A 21,209-nucleotide genomic window follows, 5' to 3' on the forward strand; every position below is an offset into this window, starting at 1 on the left:
ACTACGCCACGGGGAAACGCAACCAAAAACGGGCACGCTTAAATGCGCCATGTAACATTAAGTTGTCTTTGGCTCTTTTTCTGCTATGACAACTTACATTTCCCCTCTGTGGGACTAAGAAAGGTACATCTGATTCTGATAAGGTGGCCATAAACACATATCCAAATGAATGATCTTTTCTTAATCTTCATCTTTTGGGCGTTTAAATCATAGACTGTATATATGGTTTAAATAGACAAATATTAGCTGATACCAACTTTAGAGCTGGTTTTGTTGCCCTCTGACTTTCATAAACAAAAGTACAATGAACTCAGGTTAAATTACCTTAGCTGAAAGTGTTATTTTGCTAATAGTTCAAAAATACTTTTATCCCACCCTGTGTCTGTTAACCTATCCCCCTCCTTTTCTGTCTGTCTGTCTTTCCCTAATCTCCTTACATAATACCTCCGCCCCTGACCCAGGAGACAGGTGGCGTCAGACATGCTTTGTCCCGCACTGATTCCCCCCTGCGCCACAGCAGGCTGTACAAAACACAAAAGAATACACATACTTTAATAATACAGCATGTGAACTAAGCTTCTGTCTCATTAAGAACTCTGCCACTACAAAAACTCGAAATCTTGCCAAGTATATTTGTCCAATATCTAGAATATGTCTTTACACCTGATATAAGACATAATAACTTCAGAAGTAACACGGCAGTGAGATATTGGGTCTTGTTTTTAGACAATGCATCATCTTGTTAAGTCAACAAATCTTATTTTGATTTGTATCTCGGATGAAACACACATTCCTTTACATATTTATTAGAAAATCACCAACCAACATCAGAAATTAGAACACTTTGGAGCCTTTTCGGCTTATATTGTAACAACATTTCCTGATTCTGGTCAAATATAGTTCAAATAAAGTTCTCCCAGCTAATTACAAGATCTGATTTATCTAAATATTCCGTCTTATGTCAAGAAATCTTACCACGCTAATTTTACCTTGATCTATTGGCAGATATTTGTACTTGTTTCAAGTGAAAACGGCTTGTTTTCATTCTTGTTTAACTTGTTTTTGGAGCAGCATTTTCTCCAGTGTGTCAACAAATCTTTTTTTAAAGTATGGAGCTTGTCACGCTTTCATGAAAAAGTTGGGTTGGGAGACTCAATAATGTGCGGAGTCAGGAAAGGGTAATTCAGGTTAAGCTTTTCGGCTCTCCCTTCCTCCTCCGTACTTTATTATTCTCAGTTTCCATGGAGGAGAACTATAAGTCTCCTCTCTCCGAAAGCTGTCTGGATGCACTTTCCTTCTGTCCTTTTCCCCGTCCCATTGTTTCCACTAAGAGGACAGGAGGGGACATCATCCCCGACTAATTCCCAGCTCGACTGGCAGGTAGGCGACAAACCAAAACAGCCCACAGGTCGTCAGAGGGACCAGACACTCTGTCGGGGTTTTCTTCTGGCCAGACACCCATTTTCAGAAACCAGTGGCTTCAAAGGAATCATTCATTTCACAGTCTAGTGGGCAGACACAGAGCCCCGACACTCACGCCCATTTGAACACCTAAAAGACGACAAAAGTAGCTTCACCGCCGCTGTGCTCCAACTTGCAACACAACCCAAGAGAGATGCAATAACTTCTGGGTAAATCCGAGAAGGGGTCAAGAGATTAGGGGGCCCTGGAAGACTTATGGGGACCAGGTCAGGGTGTGCGTCTTCATTTTAAAGCCGTTTCATTTTTAGTTTCCGTTCAAAAGACAATAAAAAACACCTTGAGTTGATCTGTTGGCTTACAGGTTTGAGGATGGCCAACATCAAGTCCTGTAAATCACTACGAGGATTGTAATTGTCCTCCGACGTCTTTATTGGTAGAACCACAGCATTTGTCAGAACTTCCCAAAACCAGAACAAATCCATGTTTTAAAAAAAGAAAAGAAGCAGGTTAAAGCTTGGTCACTTTCAAGCACAAAAACGACTTGGACAGGGTAAGGAGAGATCATGGTTTGGGTTCAAATGACTACTTGGTAAAGGTAAGAGGATGTTTGTCCTCATGGTTACAGTAAGGACTACTTGGTTCAGATTAGGGAATGATTGTGGTCATGGTTACAAGGAACCAACATTGCCAGTTGGTGGGAAACACGGCAGTGTTCCTGGCCAAGGCGTTGTTTTGTTAACCGATTCAAGCACGCAGACATCCTCTCAGACCTTAGAGCTTTATCTCACGATTTCCTCTCTCACCCCCCGACTATAGATAATTCCTATGGACACTAGATGTTGTTGCCACTTGTTTGTTTCAAGAATGAAACAAGGGAAAACAGTCTCTAACGTTGTTCAACGATCGTTCCAGTCCAGCCAAAGACCCTTGCTACATGTCATTACCCATCATTATTTATGTACCCTCGTTTTATACTGTCCACTCTCTACAGAAAAAGCATAAAATGGCTAACATAAACCAAGCCATCACAACTGTCATAGTTCAATCATTTGTGTCGATGTGAGTTTGTTTATTTGGCAAAAAGAAAAGCTAGTAGTTTGGAAGTTAAATGACAAAATCGTTCAACTTGTATCCGTCTGTCCAATAAAAGGCTACATCAAGCGGTGGATTAGCTTAGCATAAACAGTGGGGGAAATGTGGAAAAGGCCACATATAGTGAAGGCTTTAGATTCAGCTTTTGTAAGAATTAAACAAACAATATATGACATGTTGATTAGTGGGTTTTTAGGGCAGTTCTAAGATAATTGATTCCTTTGGACGGACGCAGACTGGCTGTTTTTACCTGCTGACAGTCAATGCCAAGCTAAGCTAAGCTAACATGCTGCTGGCTCTAGCTTAATAATAACATTCAGCCACGAGAGCAGTCTTCTCAACTATTTCTCTGCAAGTAAATGTAAAAGCTATTCCTCTTACTGAGACTTTAAGTGAGCTGAATAGATTACACTTTCATTTCCAGACATTACGGCACTCTGAAGATAAACCTGCTGACTGCTGCTCTGACATCACGGTCCTTTTTTTAGTTGACCTGGTGGGGTTTAGGGTTTAAAGGTCTTACCTTGGAGGCCCTCCGGCGCTCGTGACACTCGGGGTGCTGGCACACCGCCCAGTCCTCCTCCTGGACGGGCTTGTCGTCTGAAACAGAACACACAGTTCAGTCTTTATTTATCACTTAAACACCAAACCAGCCCCCCCAGCCAGCTCCACGTCCATTAACACACCTTTCTTGGTAAAGCTGTAAAAACACATTGTAGACACGAAGACTGAAGTCGCTGCCAGTGTTTATATAAGGACGGAGCGAGAGAGCGACTATGAGACACTCAACACACTCTCACACAGTCCAAATAAGCTCTTCATTAAAAACTCCTTCAAGGGCATTCTGATATTAAAAGGGGTCCTTTTATGCTTTGGGGTCTTCCCTTTCCTGCAGTGTGTTATATAGGTGTGTGTGCATGTAAATGGTCTGCAAAGGCTAAAATCCCTAAGTTCCCTCCAGAACATATCCCCCCCCTCCTTTGTTTACTTCCTGTAACACGATGACATCATTATGGAACACTGGCGCTTATATTAGCTAGCGCTCCAACACACTGTAAGTGATAGGCTAAGGGTGGGACATCTCTAAGTGGTTGACCAATCACAACAGAGCTGGCCAGCTAACCAATCAGAGCAGACTGGGCTCTGGTTTCAGACAGAGGGTGAAAATAGAGCACAGGCAGTATGAGAAAAGTAAAGAGCTTGTTGAACTTTAAAGCATGGACACATTTCACAGTTCAGGCACAACATATGAAAGTTAGCATAATAGCCTAATAGGGCCTCTTTAATAATAATTGGTATCCTCCTTTTAAGACACGAGAACAGGGGTGTCAAACTCAAGGCCCGGGGGCCAAATCCGGCCCGCGACTTCATTTCCTGTGGCCCCACAAGAGCTTGCAAAGAATATAATATGTTTGTTATACGGTTACATGGCGATTTACAGAAGCACGTTGCCCATAAACTACATGTCCCACAATGCATCTCAAATTTGACTTTTTTCTCAGAATTGACTTTTTGGTCAAAATGTCACTTTTTTTATTTTTTTGCTTTTATTTTAAAATCATTTTTTGACATTCTCGCTGAAGAGACTTGACTTCTGCTTTCAGACGTAGTTAATTATGAAGTTATACCCTATCCGATGATAATCCAATGCAGAGGCAACAATGTAATATAATGCATTATTTTATATATATTAAATGTTTATATCTGTATTTTGATATAGTCTTAAAGTTACAACCGGCCCTTTGAGTGCAACCATAATGCGAATGTGGCCCGTGATGAAATTGAGTTTGACACCCCTGCACTAGAACGACGAGATATGTTGTTGATTTTTTTTAATGACAGGCTCAAAAACCACTACAGTAGTCTTTTCTTTTTTGTTTATCAATGTTCCTTTGTCTTTATTACATAACGTATCTGATGTGCTCAATTTAAGATGTAGCTTTCAAAGCCCTGGGAGAAATAAGCATATTTCTCAAAATGTTGTATCGTTTCATTTGTATTTCAAGGTGTCATTTCAGCACAAACATTACAGCTAGCTATTTGTCTCAATCGCATCAAGATATCAACATTATTTCTACAATGGTGATTGAGGGAAGAAGGCGGTGGGGCGTGTTGTTGTGCGGATTTCAGGGAAATAATAACGAGCAAAGAGACAGAAAGAAATAGAGCGAATGAGAGGAAGGCTTCTGGACAAAAGTGCACTCATTGCGGGGAAGCTCGCCGCTTTCCACAAAACAAATCAAGATTGTCAAATAAACTCCTAAAATCTACTTGAGTAGTCGGCCAACGCTGCATTGAGGAGATGATAAAAAGGCAGTGTTTACGTCTACATGTACACACACGATGAAGATAGCATAACAGAGCAGCGATAGTCATCTGTCTGGCTAATGAGGAAAACAGAGAAGACACGTTCAGGAGGGAGAAAGTAAGAGCAGGGGGGGGGGGCGGTGAAACTTCTTGTTGAGAAAAGTCTCTCGTTTCTGGGGATGACAGGAAAACCCTTCACAGCCATCTCAGATAACCTGCTCATTGTAGTGTCACATCTCCCTATATGGACAAGCCAGAGGTGATACATCATTACTAACTCCTCCGTAATAGAGACGGGCTGCTGCTGCTGCTGCTCGAAAATGAAGTCACTTAGTGGCTGGACTTTAAGGCCAACTTCAAACAATAATTTGTCACCGTGACAGAAATGGTAAAACAGCCGAGGGGCTTCTCTGGGCTGGTGCACGGAAACAAGTCACCTTGAGTCATCCACTTGGCTACAGATACACACACAGGTCAAGGGTGTGTGTGTGTGTGTGTGTGTGTGTGTGTGTGTGTGTGTGTGTGTGTGTGTGTGTGTGTGTGTGTGTGTGTGTGTGTGTGTGTGTGTGTGTGTGTGAAAAACACTGTAATTGGTGCATACCACAGAGCGCATGGATTCCCCACTGGGGAGGGAAGGGACAACCCGTCTGCAGTAAAACAAGACTCTCACAGCACTCACTGTTTTGAGCTAACAGGCTAACGTGCTCAGTGACAATGTTAACATGCTGATGTTAAGCAGTTGTTTTCCACATTACGATGGAGTGTTAACAGCCGAGGGTGAAATGTCTCTACTTTTGTCATGAGGCGGTGAAGGACACATTTACACCGGATTGGAACACATTCGATCATAGCTTACTTATTCCTGAACAATTGTATTTCTCACGCTCTGTGTATTGCAATGCCACTTCCTGTTTCTCTTAAGTATATATTTTACATTGCACTGCGGACAGGGCCAAGGGATTACGATTTGCATATCCAACAACTGCACTGTTTCGTTTGTGCTTATTAAAAAAAAACTTGTAATCCACTATATTTACTTTGCGGCCGACTTTGTAATCCTCGTCACGTCGTGCCTCTGGCATGACATACCCAGACTTGATCCCTCGCCTACACCAACAGGTTCTTCTCCTGATAGCCCTTCTGATGATCCATTAATTTTCACAGAACAAGTGAAAGCCTTGCCTATAGCGCTATAAGAAATGTCAGGAGTTCACCAAAGTCTGTTTGGTTCATCCTCTGTGGGACATGAACGTCTGTACCAAACTTCAAGCCAACCAACCCAACAGTCGTTGAGCTGTTAGTCGAGTAGACACACACACACACACACACACACACACACACACACACACACACACACACACACACACACACACACACACACACACACACACACACACACACACACACACACACACACACACACACACACACACACACACACACACACACACACACACACACACACACACACACACACACACACACACACACACACACACACACACACACACACACACACACACACACACACCAACAACACCGCTTGCTGTTGAATCAGCGCTCTCAGCTCTCCGCTCGCACTGCGGCCCGCGGGCCTCCAGCTAACGGCTCCCTCAGGGGTTCAAACCGCCGGCTGCAGAGTAGCCTCCAGCCTTATGGAGTGTTTGCACCGCAGCGCGACTTCACACACGACTTACATTCACCGAGTGGACAGAAACAAATGGATGCTAATGTGCATCTGCTGGATGTGTAAATAAGTGGAGGTTTGCTCATAAGTTCGGTAAAGGTAAAAGGTGAGTTCAATGTTGTATCTAAAGCTTGTTTATTGGTGGAAAGTACAGTTACTCGAGTTCTGTGCTTGTGTGAGGTACTATACTGTACTTTATACTTCTACCACACTTTCATTTGGAAGCCAATATTGTGCTTTTTCACTGACTTTATTTTACTGTTTCATTTCCATGGTTCATACTATTAATAAAAAGTCCACTAGCATTGATTAGGATACTGTAGCTGATCACAATTATGATCTACTGATATAATACATATTATAATTAGTGAAAACGTAGAGACTGACATCGTGAAAACAAAACATTCAAATACATCACATTGAATTCATCCGCTATTTAACAAAAAAATAAAGTAATGTATGAATACTAAGATATGTGTGTTTTGCCAATGGACACAAAACTACTCGATGGCAGTTATGGCTGTCCTATTTATTTTCAAATCAAAGTATTGTCAAATGTCATTGTCAAAAAGTAGCTTCAAACTGCAGGGTATAAGCACATCATGCCGTGCCTTGTGTTCCAGTTCGTGGATGTTTGTAAAAATCCACGGTCACCATCCTTAGAAGGAACATTGTACGCAAGCCTTTTGGATTTGAGAAATGCATCTCTCTGACAGTAACAACAACACGACAACAAATCTGAAGAGTCGTCCATAAGCCAGCAGGGACGACAGAAACGAACGTGATGACATGGTTACATTACATTTAACTTTCCTTCATTTCAATCCTATATTAAAGCCATGACCTCAAATCTACTCCATGTTCTCTGTCCTTAACTCAAGCCTCTCATCAGCCCCTTACATCTTAACAGTTTCTTCACTACCGGACCCCCCCCCCCCCTTGTGTTGCTGAAATCCTTTTACTCTCTGCTGAAGATCCGTCTTCTTATTTATCCTTTTTGTCTTTCTCCCTCTGATAAACTGAAATTCCTGAACTCAGCACTGCTGATTAAGCACGCGCACACACACACACACACACACACACACACACACACACACACACACACACACACACACACACACACACACACACACACACACACACACACACACACACACACACACACACACACACACACACACACACACACACACACACACACACACACACACACACACACACACACACACACACACACACACACACACACACACACACACACACACACACACACACACACACACACACACACACACACACACACACACACACACACCTCTGTGCTCTGCAGAATGAAACGGCCTGGGGCAAAGACCCATTGGGCTCCCATAAATAAGTCAACTTTGAAATAGTTGAACACTTGAATACGCAAGATTTATTCCAGCTTCGAATCCCTACTTCCCCGTTGTGTAACCATGACGCAGCTGAATGTGGTTTTGAATTGGAAATTATTCAAGGTTTTGCATTTTGTTGCATCCGTGTTCACTGTAACACTGGTGCTAGATAAGGGGGGAAATGTACAAGTCATTTGTATTATCTATTTCTCTGTGTGTGTGTGTGTGTGTGTGTGTGTGTGTGTGTGTGTGTGTGTGTGTGTGTGTGTGTGTGTGTGTGTGTGTGTGTGTGTGTGTGTGTGTGTGTGTGTGTGTGTGTGTGTGTGTGTGTGTGTGTGTGTGTGTGTGTGTGTGTGTGTGTGTGTGTGTGTGTGTGTGTGTGTAAAATGGCATTTCGCACTGTCCCAAGAATAATAACATGTATAAATACAAACACTAAGTAAAACACAAAAGCATGCAAGGGATGCGACGAGTGGTCTATAGCTCACATGGTCTCCTCAAATGTGATGATGAGTTTTGTCCAAGTTGTATTATTTACTAAACATATTTACATTTGATTACCTTGCAGTCTGTCTGGGTCGTGCAGCTTCAGCCTCAGTCTTTTTACATTTCTACAGAGAAGTTACTTGTGTGGATTCAGTGGATGTTATATCAGCCATTAAAGACCCTTTTGCAGGGATCTGACTCAGCTGGAAAAGTGAAACAAGTCAGCCATGGAGAAAAGAGTGTTCAACCCACGCGTGGAGCTTCATTAGCGAGCTACAGTTGATGAAACCTGCCAACAAGAGTTGTGACTTCAGCCAACCGCTGACCGCCGCCAACTAGACAATGAGAGGCCTGCTGTCGCCTGAAGCAAGGAAGCATTGTTTCAATTATTGAATACATCCAGAAACTTAGTGAGCAGTGCATGTGTATCTGTACACACAAGATGCAGTCTGATAAAGTTCCCAAGAAGGTCAACCCCGTCTTTTATCACCACATCCTTCCCACCATACTGTTGCCGTGCCTCCAGCACCGTTAGATCCTCTCCAGAAGGCCATATTTAGGCGAGGAGAGGCCGATCCCAGCACACCTTTTTATGAGGGAATGTTAAGAATGTTTCGCCTTCTATTTGGTGAGATCTCATCATGGCACATGACGTGAGGGGGTGAGCTTGTTTGCTAAGGCTTCAACTCCACTCCTCATTTTCACAACATGTTTTTCAGAGCGCCTGCACCCCTCCAGTCTGTATGTAACGCAACGTGCACCTCTCTGCCAGGAGATCAGACTGAAAACAGACTGCTGAGAGACGAACAGATGGCAGGCCGGCTGGAGGAAACCTGGCAAACTGATCTCGCCACACGAGGAGGTGGCAGACGGACGGGAACAATACATGCATATAGTATGAGAAGACAAGGAAGTAAGGAAGCCCTGCAGCGGAGTAAGGCAGCTTGGGACAGGCTAGTTAATAGACGGACAGATCAACAGAAGAAAACAGTAACTTTCTTTTGCACAAGCTTCTGTAGAAAACATTCTAATAAAGTATATCTTAATTTAGGATTAATAAAATAATCCTACCACATGTCCAAAATGTGTTTTACTAAGAAAATGCAAAAATAGATCAGAACAATTAGGAATATGTATCATTATTATTGTTATATGGCAGTACATCAGGCACATTTTAAGATCACTTACAGCATGTTTGGCAGAGTATAAATAGTTTTAATTAAATAAATAACTTATTGGCTGCCCGTCTTTTTTTAAATCACACTTTTAAAGAATTGTGTAGTCACTGTGCCAAAAGTTTGCGGTTACATATGTCTAGCTTGTTGGTACCCAATGTGAGACACACCACTTGTTTCCTGTATATCTGCCGTTATGTTTCATACATGAATCATACCGGGTGGATATTAGCACCTAGAAAGGCTGTGTTCAGTGTAGGGCTGTGCAATTAATCGTATTTTAGTCGCGATTACGATTTTGGCTTGCAACAATTACGAAAACAACGTAATTGAAATAAAACGATTATTATTTTTTATTTAAAAAAAAAACAATGTAATTATTATTTTATTTTTGTATTGTTTTTTCAGTTGAATTATACTTACAGTTCAGGTTAATCAACTCTTAAAAACATACGGTTCACTTTTTTTTTCAAACAATGGATGTTTTCAAAGTAAATGGATCATCGTTTTTAATAACCGTAATATCAATTATTGACCAAAATAATCGTGATAATGATTTTTGCTATAATCGCACAGCACTAGTTCAGTGTCTCTCTACTTAACGGATATCGCCCGCAGTATTCCCGTACAGGTGGATGCTTCTCCGAGCCAGCGAGCAGACGTTACACCGGAGCAGGCAGCTGTTTTAATGCCGAGGGTTCAGTGGCAGTGGGGGCAGGAACCGTCCCCCCCGCTCCATGTTGTTTTACCCCCACAGTGGTTAAACACACACATGTGCATCACACACTCTCCCACCCCCTCCCCTCCCTCCTCCGCCACATCTGAGAAACCAGAGGCCCCCATATATGAAACGGAAAAACCACAGAACAACAAGCGTAAACTGTTCCAGAGAGGGTGGAGGAGCAGCCACACATCTCGTAACTGACAGAGTAAACAATATTTGATATATTTAGAAAAGATTAAAGGACACCTATTATGCAAAATCCACTTGTTCATGTCTCTTCCACATCAACATGTGTCCCCTCTTCTTCATGTCTCTTCTACATCAACATGTGTCCCCTCTTCTTCATGTGTCTTCTACATCAACATGTGTCCCCTCTTCTTCATGTCTCTTCTACATCAACATGTGTCCCCTCTTCTCCATGTCTCTTCCACATCAACATGTGTCCCCTCTTCTTCATGTCTCTTCCACATCAACATGTGTCCCCTCTTCTTCATGTCTCTTCCACATCAACATGTGTCCCCTCTTCTTCATGTCTCTTCTACATCAACATGTGTCCCCTCTTCTTCATGTCTCTTCTACATCAACATGTGTCCCCTCTTCTTCATGTCTCTTCTACATCAACACGTGTCCCCTCTTCTTCATGTCTCTTCTACATCAACACGTGTCCCCTCTTCTTCATGTCTCTTCTACATCAACATGTGTCCCCTCTTCTTCATGTCTCTTCTACATCAACATGTGTCCCCTCTTCTCCATGTCTCTTCTACATCAACATGTGTCCCCTCTGTGGAAAGAGACTCTGAAAGTTTCAGGAACAAAGATTCTCTCTCTTTATGTCCTGATCCATTTATATAAAAAGTAAAACCTGTCTGAAAACGAGCTGATCAGATTTTGGCCACTTTATGATGTCATAATGATGTGTTGGCTTGTGTAGCCATTAGCCAATCAGCAACCAAGGTCTGAAACCATAACCCTGCGTATACACAGTTTACACGACTGTTACATAAAGGTAGAACTTAAGACCCAGTCCCCATATTTAAGCGGGGTCATGAGGGGATTACTGCATATCTTGAATTGTTAAGGGCATTAAAACTAGAAAATACAGTAATTGGTCAGGTACAAGCAGATTATTATACAATAGTGTGGCCCTTTTGTGTCAGACTATTCTTTTTATGGGCTTTGTTGGTGCTAAATTCTGAGAACAAATAGAAGCATGTTCTGCAGTTACAGGAACCGTGGCTGAGTGTGACCGGAGGAATGTCAGTGTTAGCTTTTACACTGGAGGCAGGGGCGGATATACGGGGGGGCAAGGGGGGCAGCTGCCCCCCCCCACTGTAGAGCCTTGCCCCCCCAGCTGCCCCCCTAACTTTTGTTTCCCTAAAACTGTACTAAAACAAACCTACACTATTTCCACAAGCTTCTCAAGCAACGAAACAAGCATTACATTAGTTAAAAGTGAATCATTTTAAATATAATTTTAGGCCCGTTAAAAACGCAGCTACGGCCCTGCATTAAACTGCGGAGCGGCGTTCACACAGACCGCGGCTCACACCGCTGCAGAGAGGGAGCGAGCTGTCCCAGCACTATGGATCAGCTTCCCCTGGGAGCATTTCCCCTTCCACTAGTTTTGTTTTTACTAAGGACGAGAGCTTGAAACTAAATATTAATAAAACGCTGCCGTTTGAATCGATAGCATTTAACAGACGGGCGCTGTTTGGGGCGTTACATTACAAAATACTACGCAGACAGCGTTCGCTGGGAGATCGATCACTTTGCTAAACTATGAGGTAGCCTACTATTAAATCCACGTAAACTACACATCACAGCCATGAGGCCAGATCAATGAAACCAGGATACATCCTTTACCGTAAAAACTGGATCTAAACACAGCTGCCCGTGTGCGCTTGATAAATACTTTCTGATGATATGCTACTTATTAGCTACATGGCCCTAACGTGTAAAGTTATACAAGCATTTGTACCAGTGCTTTTCACAAGTAGACATATGAGAAGTGATCAGGACGAACAGAAAGAGGAAAAGGAAAAGAGAGATGAAGAGACCAGGAGGGTCAGAGCAGGGGAAAAGAGAGTTCACTGAAGAGACCAGGAGGGTCAGAGCAGGGGAAAAGAGAGTTCACTGAAGAGACCAGGAGGGTCAGAGCAGGGGAAAAGAGAGTTCACTGAAGAGACCAGGAGGGTCAGAGCAGGGGAAAAGAGAGTTCACTGAAGAGACCAGGAGGGTCAGAGCAGGAGGAAGAGGAGGAGATGAAGAGACCAGGAGGGTCAGAGCAGGAGGAAGCCAGGAGGAGATGAAGACATTAGTGAAGAAGAAGAAATGTATGTGAGGAATAAAGATGAAGTATCAGAAAGAGGGCCAGAGGCAGGGATCAGGAGGTAGATGAGACTCCAGCTGGACCACATGGGATGTTCTTATTCTCCTTACATGTTCCATTACAGCAGCTCAATCTAGCAGCTCTTAGTATTGACAAATATTGATTGAAATGTGTTGCTGCACAGGTCACCTGTAGCTCTCTGAAGAGATGGGTGATGCCATTTGTGTACTTAATTATAACTAAGTACTTACAGTATGCAGAATTAGAGTATTCTCTGAATCGGGTGCCTTTTGGGTCTTTATATCTTTGAAAAATGAAACCAAAATGTTTGGTCATAACATCTGGTAGTGGACTACTTACATGTTCCCACCCCAGGCACAAAATATAAATAATTACTAGGAATTTACTTGAAAACATTTAACAGGGTTGAAGTTTTTGACAAAAAGTAGGCATGAGACCTTGTTTAGCTAAGATATGGATATGCACCACATGGAAATCAAGGACATTAAAAAATTCTAATATTTTGCAAAACTATTAATTGTTTACTATTTTTAATTCATATAACAGAGTTGAAATGTTGAGCTTGTCAATCTTAATATGAAAATACAAAAACTGAAATATAGGTAAGAGAAGAAACTGACACTTGTGTGATGTAATTCCCTCAATGCAGATCACACATGGACTGATCCATTATTTTAATAGGAGGGTAAATGGTATGGCGTGACGGGGTTGAAACAAACTGCGGGACAATATTGCAATTTCATAGATAATTCAAGTATTTTTTCAGAATTGATTTTTGATCAGTTAAAGTTGACAAGCATATGATTATATTAGCAGCAACATTTTTGGAATAATTGGCCATTTTGATTTGTTTAATATTAAATTAATATGTAATAATGCTTAGTGAGCACATGCAAATATGTCTGTCTAATACTAAGACAACACATTTTTTGTAATGCAAAACAACCCGTTCCATTAATTAATTGCTTTAAAATACATTTTGTAGTTTCCTTTCATTTAAAATGGTTGAGGTAAGCTTGGGGGACTCAAAGGGCACCCGATTGTTTGTCTGAACACCTTGTTTCTCTTGTGCATTAAGAACACTTGTGTTAGGGCATGAATTAACAATAAATAGGTTATATACAGTGTAAAATATCACGTACTGTCCGCCCTCCCATGCCACCCTGGCATGACCTCTTGCCCCCCCTTTGCCACCCCATGTAAAACTAAAATGTTCTAGAACCGCCACTGACTGGAGGTATTTTAGACCGGCCAAATTAGGCCTTATTTTGTTCAAGACGGACAACTCAGCAAGTTTTTCTTTTGTGTTTTTAAAAGCTTTCACCTAAAAAAAGCTGTTAGTTGTAGTGGAGGCACAACATATACATATGAACCTGTAAATGAGCCCCTTTAAGAAAGCATTTTCCCCTCATCAGCGTTTAAACTGTATGACAAATGATCATTGATGTTGATGTTACCCTTGTAAATGACGTAACGAAGTTGCCTTGATTAAAAAGAATAACACAATTAATGTCATAGTTCAATTAGATGAATAAATACTTTATTTCATGTTGTTTTATAATCGTTAAATATGGCATGATTTAATACAGTTTGCTTTACGTGTTAAACCGATATGCGTGTGTGTTTCCTGTGCCTAGGAACTAATGTGTGTTCATGTGCTGGTACGGCGTGTTTTGTTGTTACACTGTACAACTCAACGCGGGTTGACGTCGTTGTTTGAAGCTCTGCTGAAGTCTGTGACAAAGCTTAATGTGACAGAAAAGGAACTTGATTAATCTCCTTTCACGACGAGGTATTTGTTTATGTTTTCATTTTCATTCATAGGTGTAGCACAATATGCCAATATGTTTGGCTATGTCTACGTGTCGTTCGGTGTTGTACTTCTCACGGCGTAACGGAAGAGGGGAGGCTACAGGATGAAAACTCCAGGAAATAAACGCCCGTTTCAAAGAACCGACCTGTGTCTGTGTCGTGAAGAGAGCTACTTTTATCCATGTATTTTTTTTTTTAATGTTTATTTTATTAGCTTTTCTTTTTTAATGCTTAATGTCTTTCATTTTTTGTAAAGCACTTTGAATTGCCTTGCGTTGAAAAGTGCTATATAAATAAACTTGCCTTGCCTTACAACCCTACCTATATGAAGAACTTCTTCTCATATTCATACTTCAAATATAAAAACGTAATATCTATTGCCAGTTGAGTAACTTATAGGACAGATCTATAAATCACACATCCACTTAACTCCTAGCCCCAAGACACCTTGTGTGAGTTATGGGCTGTGTCAATTAAGGTGTGACAGACCGTCTTCCCAAATGATGTATTTCCCCAAAAAGCTCTGAGAAAAGTGAAGACACCTGAAGCGAAAAGATAACTGCAGTTCACGTTGAGCCCATCATTCACCGAATGTATCATTATTGTGTCTGAACTACAAAACCCATCAAATGTTCAGTAAACTATCACATCGGAGACAAAAGCAGGAACACGTTCTCATTTGAGAGCCTGGTACTAGATAAACGCATATTGTCAAAGACATTGGATTGTCTGTACCAGGGGTCGGCAACCTTTTTGATATGAAGTGCCATTAAAACAAATATTATTTCGATGAGAGATGAGCAGATCGCCACTGGGCTTTCAACTAAATACACAGCCACGGCATTTGTACAGCTCCTTATGGGTACTACAATTTGTGAAGTGCTTTCCTCCGTGGCGAAGCGATCAGCGCCACGGAGGAAAGCGGCAGAAAGTCGCCTGGAGTTAAAGAGAGCGGGGCTGCGCTGCGTGCATGGCTTCCTTCTGCAGGTAACGGGGAGACGCGCTCTGGCGGCGGACTCGTTCAGGATCCGAAAATACAATTTAACGGTGCCAGGGGTTGCAGACCTGGTCTATACGGATGAATTGCTGCAAAATAAAGAAAGTAGTAGTAAAACAGATTGGTTTCTTGATGCTCAAAGAGAACCACAAACGTCTATAAATGTGGCTTTGTTTTTCATGTTTCACCAGAAAACAGTGACACATGTCTTACGGCTCCGAAGCAGTGGAGGTTTATGGTGTCCCAAGACTGGGAACGCAATTGTGACTCTTATAATAGGACAGACGATTTGGTTATGGGACTGTTCCTGAGGACTGACTCTGTTGTGTTTTGGAGAAATTACCCTCCAGCTGAGAAGCTCCAAGGTCCAACAGAGCAAGGAAGTGTTTTCAGTAAGGTATATCAGCGTAGGGCTTAATAACAGAGACGGTGAAAAGGTACGGATCAAAGCCTCGCTGTTCCTCTCTGTGGCATTCCTCTTTTCGGTCCGTGCCAAACGGTCTGCCTCAGCAGGCACCGGCTCTAAGCTGACCAGAGAGTCACCGGATTTCCAAGTGGCTGGCTGGCAGAGAGGAGAGGATGAAGAACATTCCTCCCCAGCCCTGTGTTATCACTTCCTCTTCACTAATGGCATAAATCGGGCGGCACAGCGGAAAGCAAGTGCTCCTGTGCCACGTCAAAAAAAAAGCACTGAGAGGAGACAGGGAAGCATTTCAGTTCAGCTATGCACTCGGTGGTAGATATTTCACCCGTGCAGCGGGTCTCATCCGCTCTTTCCCTCTCATGTGAGGCTGTCTTCATGCCAGGTCACTGAGTGCTCTCAACGGAAGAACAGAGCAATGGAAACTAAAAAAACCTCTCCATGATGGTGCTTGAATCCTTAGCTCCAAAGTGCACGTGAACCACATCGTCTGTTTGTCGGAAAGTTGCATAACAACGTGAAGTAATGTCTGATCCATGGCAGATATGTGTTACATGTACATGTTAGGGATATAAGGATGAGACTGAGAGCAGCAGGCCTGAACTATAGGCAAGGTTTGTATTCATTTTTACAGCAAGCTGAATACTGGACAAATAATGTTATGAATAGAGATTTCCAACATGATATCAGAATATAGCTGAACCATTTGTATAGCTTGTTACTCTTTTACAGCCATGCTAGCACAGTGTTAGCATGCTAGCATTTAGCAATATGCACAAGGGAGTAGGGTTGCAAAATTCCGGGAATTGTAAAAGATGGAAACTTTCCACGGGAATTAACGGGAATTTATGGGAATAAACTGGGAATTTTCAAAATTGAAGGTTGGCTCTTCAAAGGGAACTTAAATATAGTGGGGTAAAGTATGTTTTAACATAATCTTGACTAAAACAAACAGATGCCATTCAAGTACACTTGAGTATGCATGCCATAGCACACTGCTTAGGCTATTGAGACCACACAAAGGTTCCAACAAAAAAAACTGGTTGGCATTCGGGCAAACCTTAGGGTCTCTGAGCCGGACACAGAGCCATCCCCAACAAGGCTGGACAGTGACACTGCAGAGGGAGAGGAAGAGTGTGATGTTGATGAGGCCCAGGAAGAGCCCGTTGACTGAAAGGGTCAAACATGCAGAGGATCGCTAGAAGGAAGATTTGCATGTTTAATGGAACTTTGTGGCGATTTTTGGATGGGGGGTGCATTTTTGTTCATTTTTTGAGTGGGGTTGGGGGGGATGAGTAATATTTAACTCAACATTCCCGTTTTCGTTCTTCAATGAAACAACTAATTGTTCAATAAAATAATTAAAACATGTTCTACTGTTTTTTTTTTTTTTAAATCTGTTGAAATGTCATGTTTTTTTGTTTAATTTTGCATCGAATATTTCCAAAATTCCCCAGCTTAACTTCCCATGGAAACTTTCCGCCCCTTTGCAACCCTACAAGGGACTGCAGGAACCAAAGTACTGCACGAAGACGAAAAATCAACGGATCACTAAAAGTATTGATACATTGAGGGAAACATGAATACATCTACCAAATGTCATGGCAACCTATACAGTTTAGAAGTCAAGACAATTGACTCAAAGCCAAAGCAGTCAGGTGATCACACAAGTTGGTAGGATTCATCCTCTAGTCTGAATGTATTTATGGACTGTCATGGCAGTATCAAATTGGTGGTTAAGTTAACTTACACTTAATGTACACTTCCAAGCTATACTGTACATCCAAGCACTTATTAGCCATGTATTCACATCAAAGCAAAACAACTGCCACTAATGGGTACTTCAAAAGTATACTACATTGTTTGCTGAGGCTAAGCAAACCATTTTAATCATAGTTGAACATAACATTTTTACATATGTTTATAGTTATTGTGCTTTTTAATTGTTTTATTATTTGACTCCCATTGTGTTATTTTATATTGTATTTATTTCCTGTACATCACTTTGGTCAACTGAGGTTGTTTTAAATCTGCTATATAAATAAATAAAGATTGACAAAAATATTTAAGGAAATTGGAAAAATACATTCCAGCATGACATCCATTGACGGTCTCTAGGCGGATCTAAAGGGAACGGTTGGCAGCAGATACAGTCAGTGTAACAAATACAAGAATGTATCATTTTAAAACACCTTATGCACCATTTGATTTAGTTGGTACTCAATCTGTTGATCACTTCCACAAACCGCTTTTAAATGTCAAATCGGTGGAATCTAAAGCTTTGTAAATAATCAGAAAACTAAGATTGACAAAAGCAAACCAATCCACTGCCCAGCCTTCTGTATATCATCGTTAGAAAAAACACACACTCAGTCAGGTGATCCTCACAGCTTACCACGCAGATCATGGATGACGTCCAGCGACGAGGACCAGGAGTAGCGCTCTATCCCCCCCTGAGTGAGGGAGGGGGGCAGAGTCTCCAGCTCATACGCTCCACGCTTCTTCCAGTACATGAACATCATGAGCTCTTTAACTAGCTATTTGATCATTAATATGTCATCTGTTTCAACCTTACATCGGACCTCATCGCACAGCCTTTGACCTCGCCAAATATAACATCTGAACTTCTGCCAACAATCAATACATCATCCAATCAACCATCTTTATATTGTTAAACTTGCCAAACCAACTTAGCTTCAAACTCTGCTGAATGCCAACATGTTTCCGTTCATTCCCACCTGCACCATTACCTCATCCGGCTACCCGCCACGAAACACTTTGCTTTGAACTTTCTCCCTGATTCAAGGCCGTCCAAGTGAGCAGACAAACTCGCCTCAAGTACAATCCATTACATCTCCAGGTGACCATGTTATCGATTCCAAACCTGGAATAACCGTTAGCGCTGCCATCCAGGAGTTCCCGCTTTAAGTCGATTAGCAGGTGACCGGTTGGCCACACTTCTGTCTCTTCCAGTTAATTCTGTAGATTTTAAATCTAATCATCCGATGAAAGCCCCACACCAAATGCTGCCAAGCACCCAATGTTCTTCTAATCCACTTAAGAGAGCTATTCCTGCCTAAATTACAGACGTCCAACTGCTACAGGGTGTCTCCGAGTATCCTCTGCTGCCGCCTTCTCTGAAGCCTCCACGTTATCCATGGCAAAGTTTCTCAAACCGTACAAACTTGAGTGTGAGGCGAGCATGTTAAAGTCCTGTGTAGGATCTCCTGGCGATAGGGGGGCTTTCTGCCCACACCATCAGACAAGTGTTGTATTCATGCAGAGGTGAGTTGCATGCTGGGACGGGCAATCTGGTCCAATGGCTTTTGGACTGGGTGACACAAAGATCTCTTTTAAACCTCCTCCCACACCCAGAGCGGACTTTCTTTATGTTTTGCGCAAACTGTAAAAGTCTGAAATTGTTCTGCATTCATTAGCTCCTGCCCGCGCGGCCTTAATGTCCCCCGATAGATTTATTCCTTTTTATGAATGCCCCAGCTCTGTGAACACAGAGCTCAGTTATTTCTGAGGAGGTACAATGAACACATTGGCCTCTTGGAGATGAGAAACACAACATGACCATTACAAGGAGTCTCGCAATAAGATTCTTATCGGAGACGAAGTGTTTCCACTACTCTAATATCGGCGAAAAGGGGGTTAAAGCAACGCGCAGTTATATCTCATGCATAATATTTCCCCCAGCCCTGCTATTATGCGTCTAAAATGGGAGAAGAAATACTGTGAGAATGTGCCGCACCGGCCGGGGGAAGGGAGGGACGTTGTCACACACACAACGACCCACATGTCCAATTTTGGGATAAGAAATTAGAGGGTAGGATGGGAGCCGGTTTGCTGCTCAGCTCTGGGCTTTGCAGACATATGGTAATAATCTGAAGCAGATTTGAGCACGCGGCTTCCCTTTTAATGAAGAGAGCTGTCGTGCAGCATGAGAACTGGCCTGCGAACACAAGGGCCACTTTCCACCTACTGTAGAAGCAAAGGGGGAAGCCTCACTTTCAACACCTTCCATCAGATCACCTTTTAATGAAAAGAGGGGCAAGGAAAGTACCTGCCTTTATTATGGCATTGGTGTATTTCGATCAGATCTCACACAAAAGATATGAACTCTATGATGGGATCTTTATATTAAAAGCACCAATATCTGGCAGCCGTGTGTAAGCCCAAGGATGAATTGCATCACATGGTGTAGCTCCAGTCATCTTAGTTTAATAATCACTACCAGAATGGAGGTGAATATACTTTTCCAATACATGCTTTTTATTCCAGATTTCAAAACACCTGTCAAGTTTGATTGTCTTCCCCTCTTTGAGAGTGTGCATCCAGAAAGGTAGTATTGTCCTTTAAAGTTATGGACCTTATAAGAGGGTCACAAGTAAATGCAGAAGGCAGAGGTACTCCTAGACTTTCTCTCTCGTACGGTTCAAGCTCCACAAACCCTGGATCCTGTACTTCCCATAATGCAACTCAATCCTTTAATTAGACGGTTCCATGCCTCGTAAATTAACGCCCTCATCTTTCAAAACCGACACCGCCTGTTCGTTAAGCAGGCCTCGTGGAATGGCGTCACCATGATATCACCTGGGTAATTCTGTCATGCTTTCGAAGGCACCTCCACGGCCATAAAGTACATATACAATATAATTACCAATGAAAACACAACTGAAATCCACTTGGTGTCACATGGCACATTCTTATACCCATCAAAACTAGAGAAACAACTTTAAATGGCTTAAGATTTAGCTTAATGCACCGGCTTAGATAACACCCAGCAGCATGGGGAAAACATCATCTTAATACAAGTTCAAATCATGCATCCTTCAACGGTACAATCTTAAAAACAACATATTGTCTACTGACATTGGCTCACTAAGAAGATACATTCACGATGTTGTCACTATCTTCTAGTGGTATTAAGATTAAAAGGAGAGCAACCCAGTGTTGTGCTATTATTATTCCCAACAAGCAAAATAAGCTCAAGGACATAAAAGGAAACATTTTTGGAAATTACACATATTCCCTTAAAATGAACGCTGATAAGTCTCATTTCTCGTAAATGGTCATCTACAGCCAGGAGGGTCAAATGCAGGGAGACATCCAGCATGGCTAGACAGTAGACACTAGTATCTAACTTGTCATTCAACTCTTGGCAAAAAGGTAAATTAATTTATTTCCCAGATTATCAGAGACTTTTTCGAGTTGGCCAGGAAACATGTAAAATATTTGAAATAAAAAATGTGTTTCCTTTACTGGGCATCACTATAACAAAAACTAAAGTCACCTATAATTGAGTCCAAGTGTGAGACAGGAATAGCATGCTGCGCCTGAATGAACTTGCCTCTCCG

The 21,209-nt window shown here is 42.0% G+C and overlaps 1 protein-coding gene across 1 annotated transcript in view; it reads right to left on the reverse strand.

Annotated features, from left to right (window-relative positions):
- Nucleotides 1–21,209, reverse strand: part of plekhg5b (pleckstrin homology domain containing, family G (with RhoGef domain) member 5b) — an 84,203-nt gene that overhangs the window by 56,626 nt on the left and 6,368 nt on the right. Inside the window, exon 2 of the mRNA XM_034086748.2 lies at nucleotides 3,038–3,114. Within this exon, the coding sequence (XP_033942639.1) occupies nucleotides 3,038–3,114 (77 nt within the window). The remainder of the gene's footprint in view (nucleotides 1–3,037; nucleotides 3,115–21,209) is intronic.

The sequence above is a fragment of the Pseudochaenichthys georgianus genome, chromosome 7, assembly GCF_902827115.2.
Source record: "Pseudochaenichthys georgianus chromosome 7, fPseGeo1.2, whole genome shotgun sequence".
NCBI lineage: Eukaryota > Metazoa > Chordata > Actinopteri > Perciformes > Channichthyidae > Pseudochaenichthys > Pseudochaenichthys georgianus.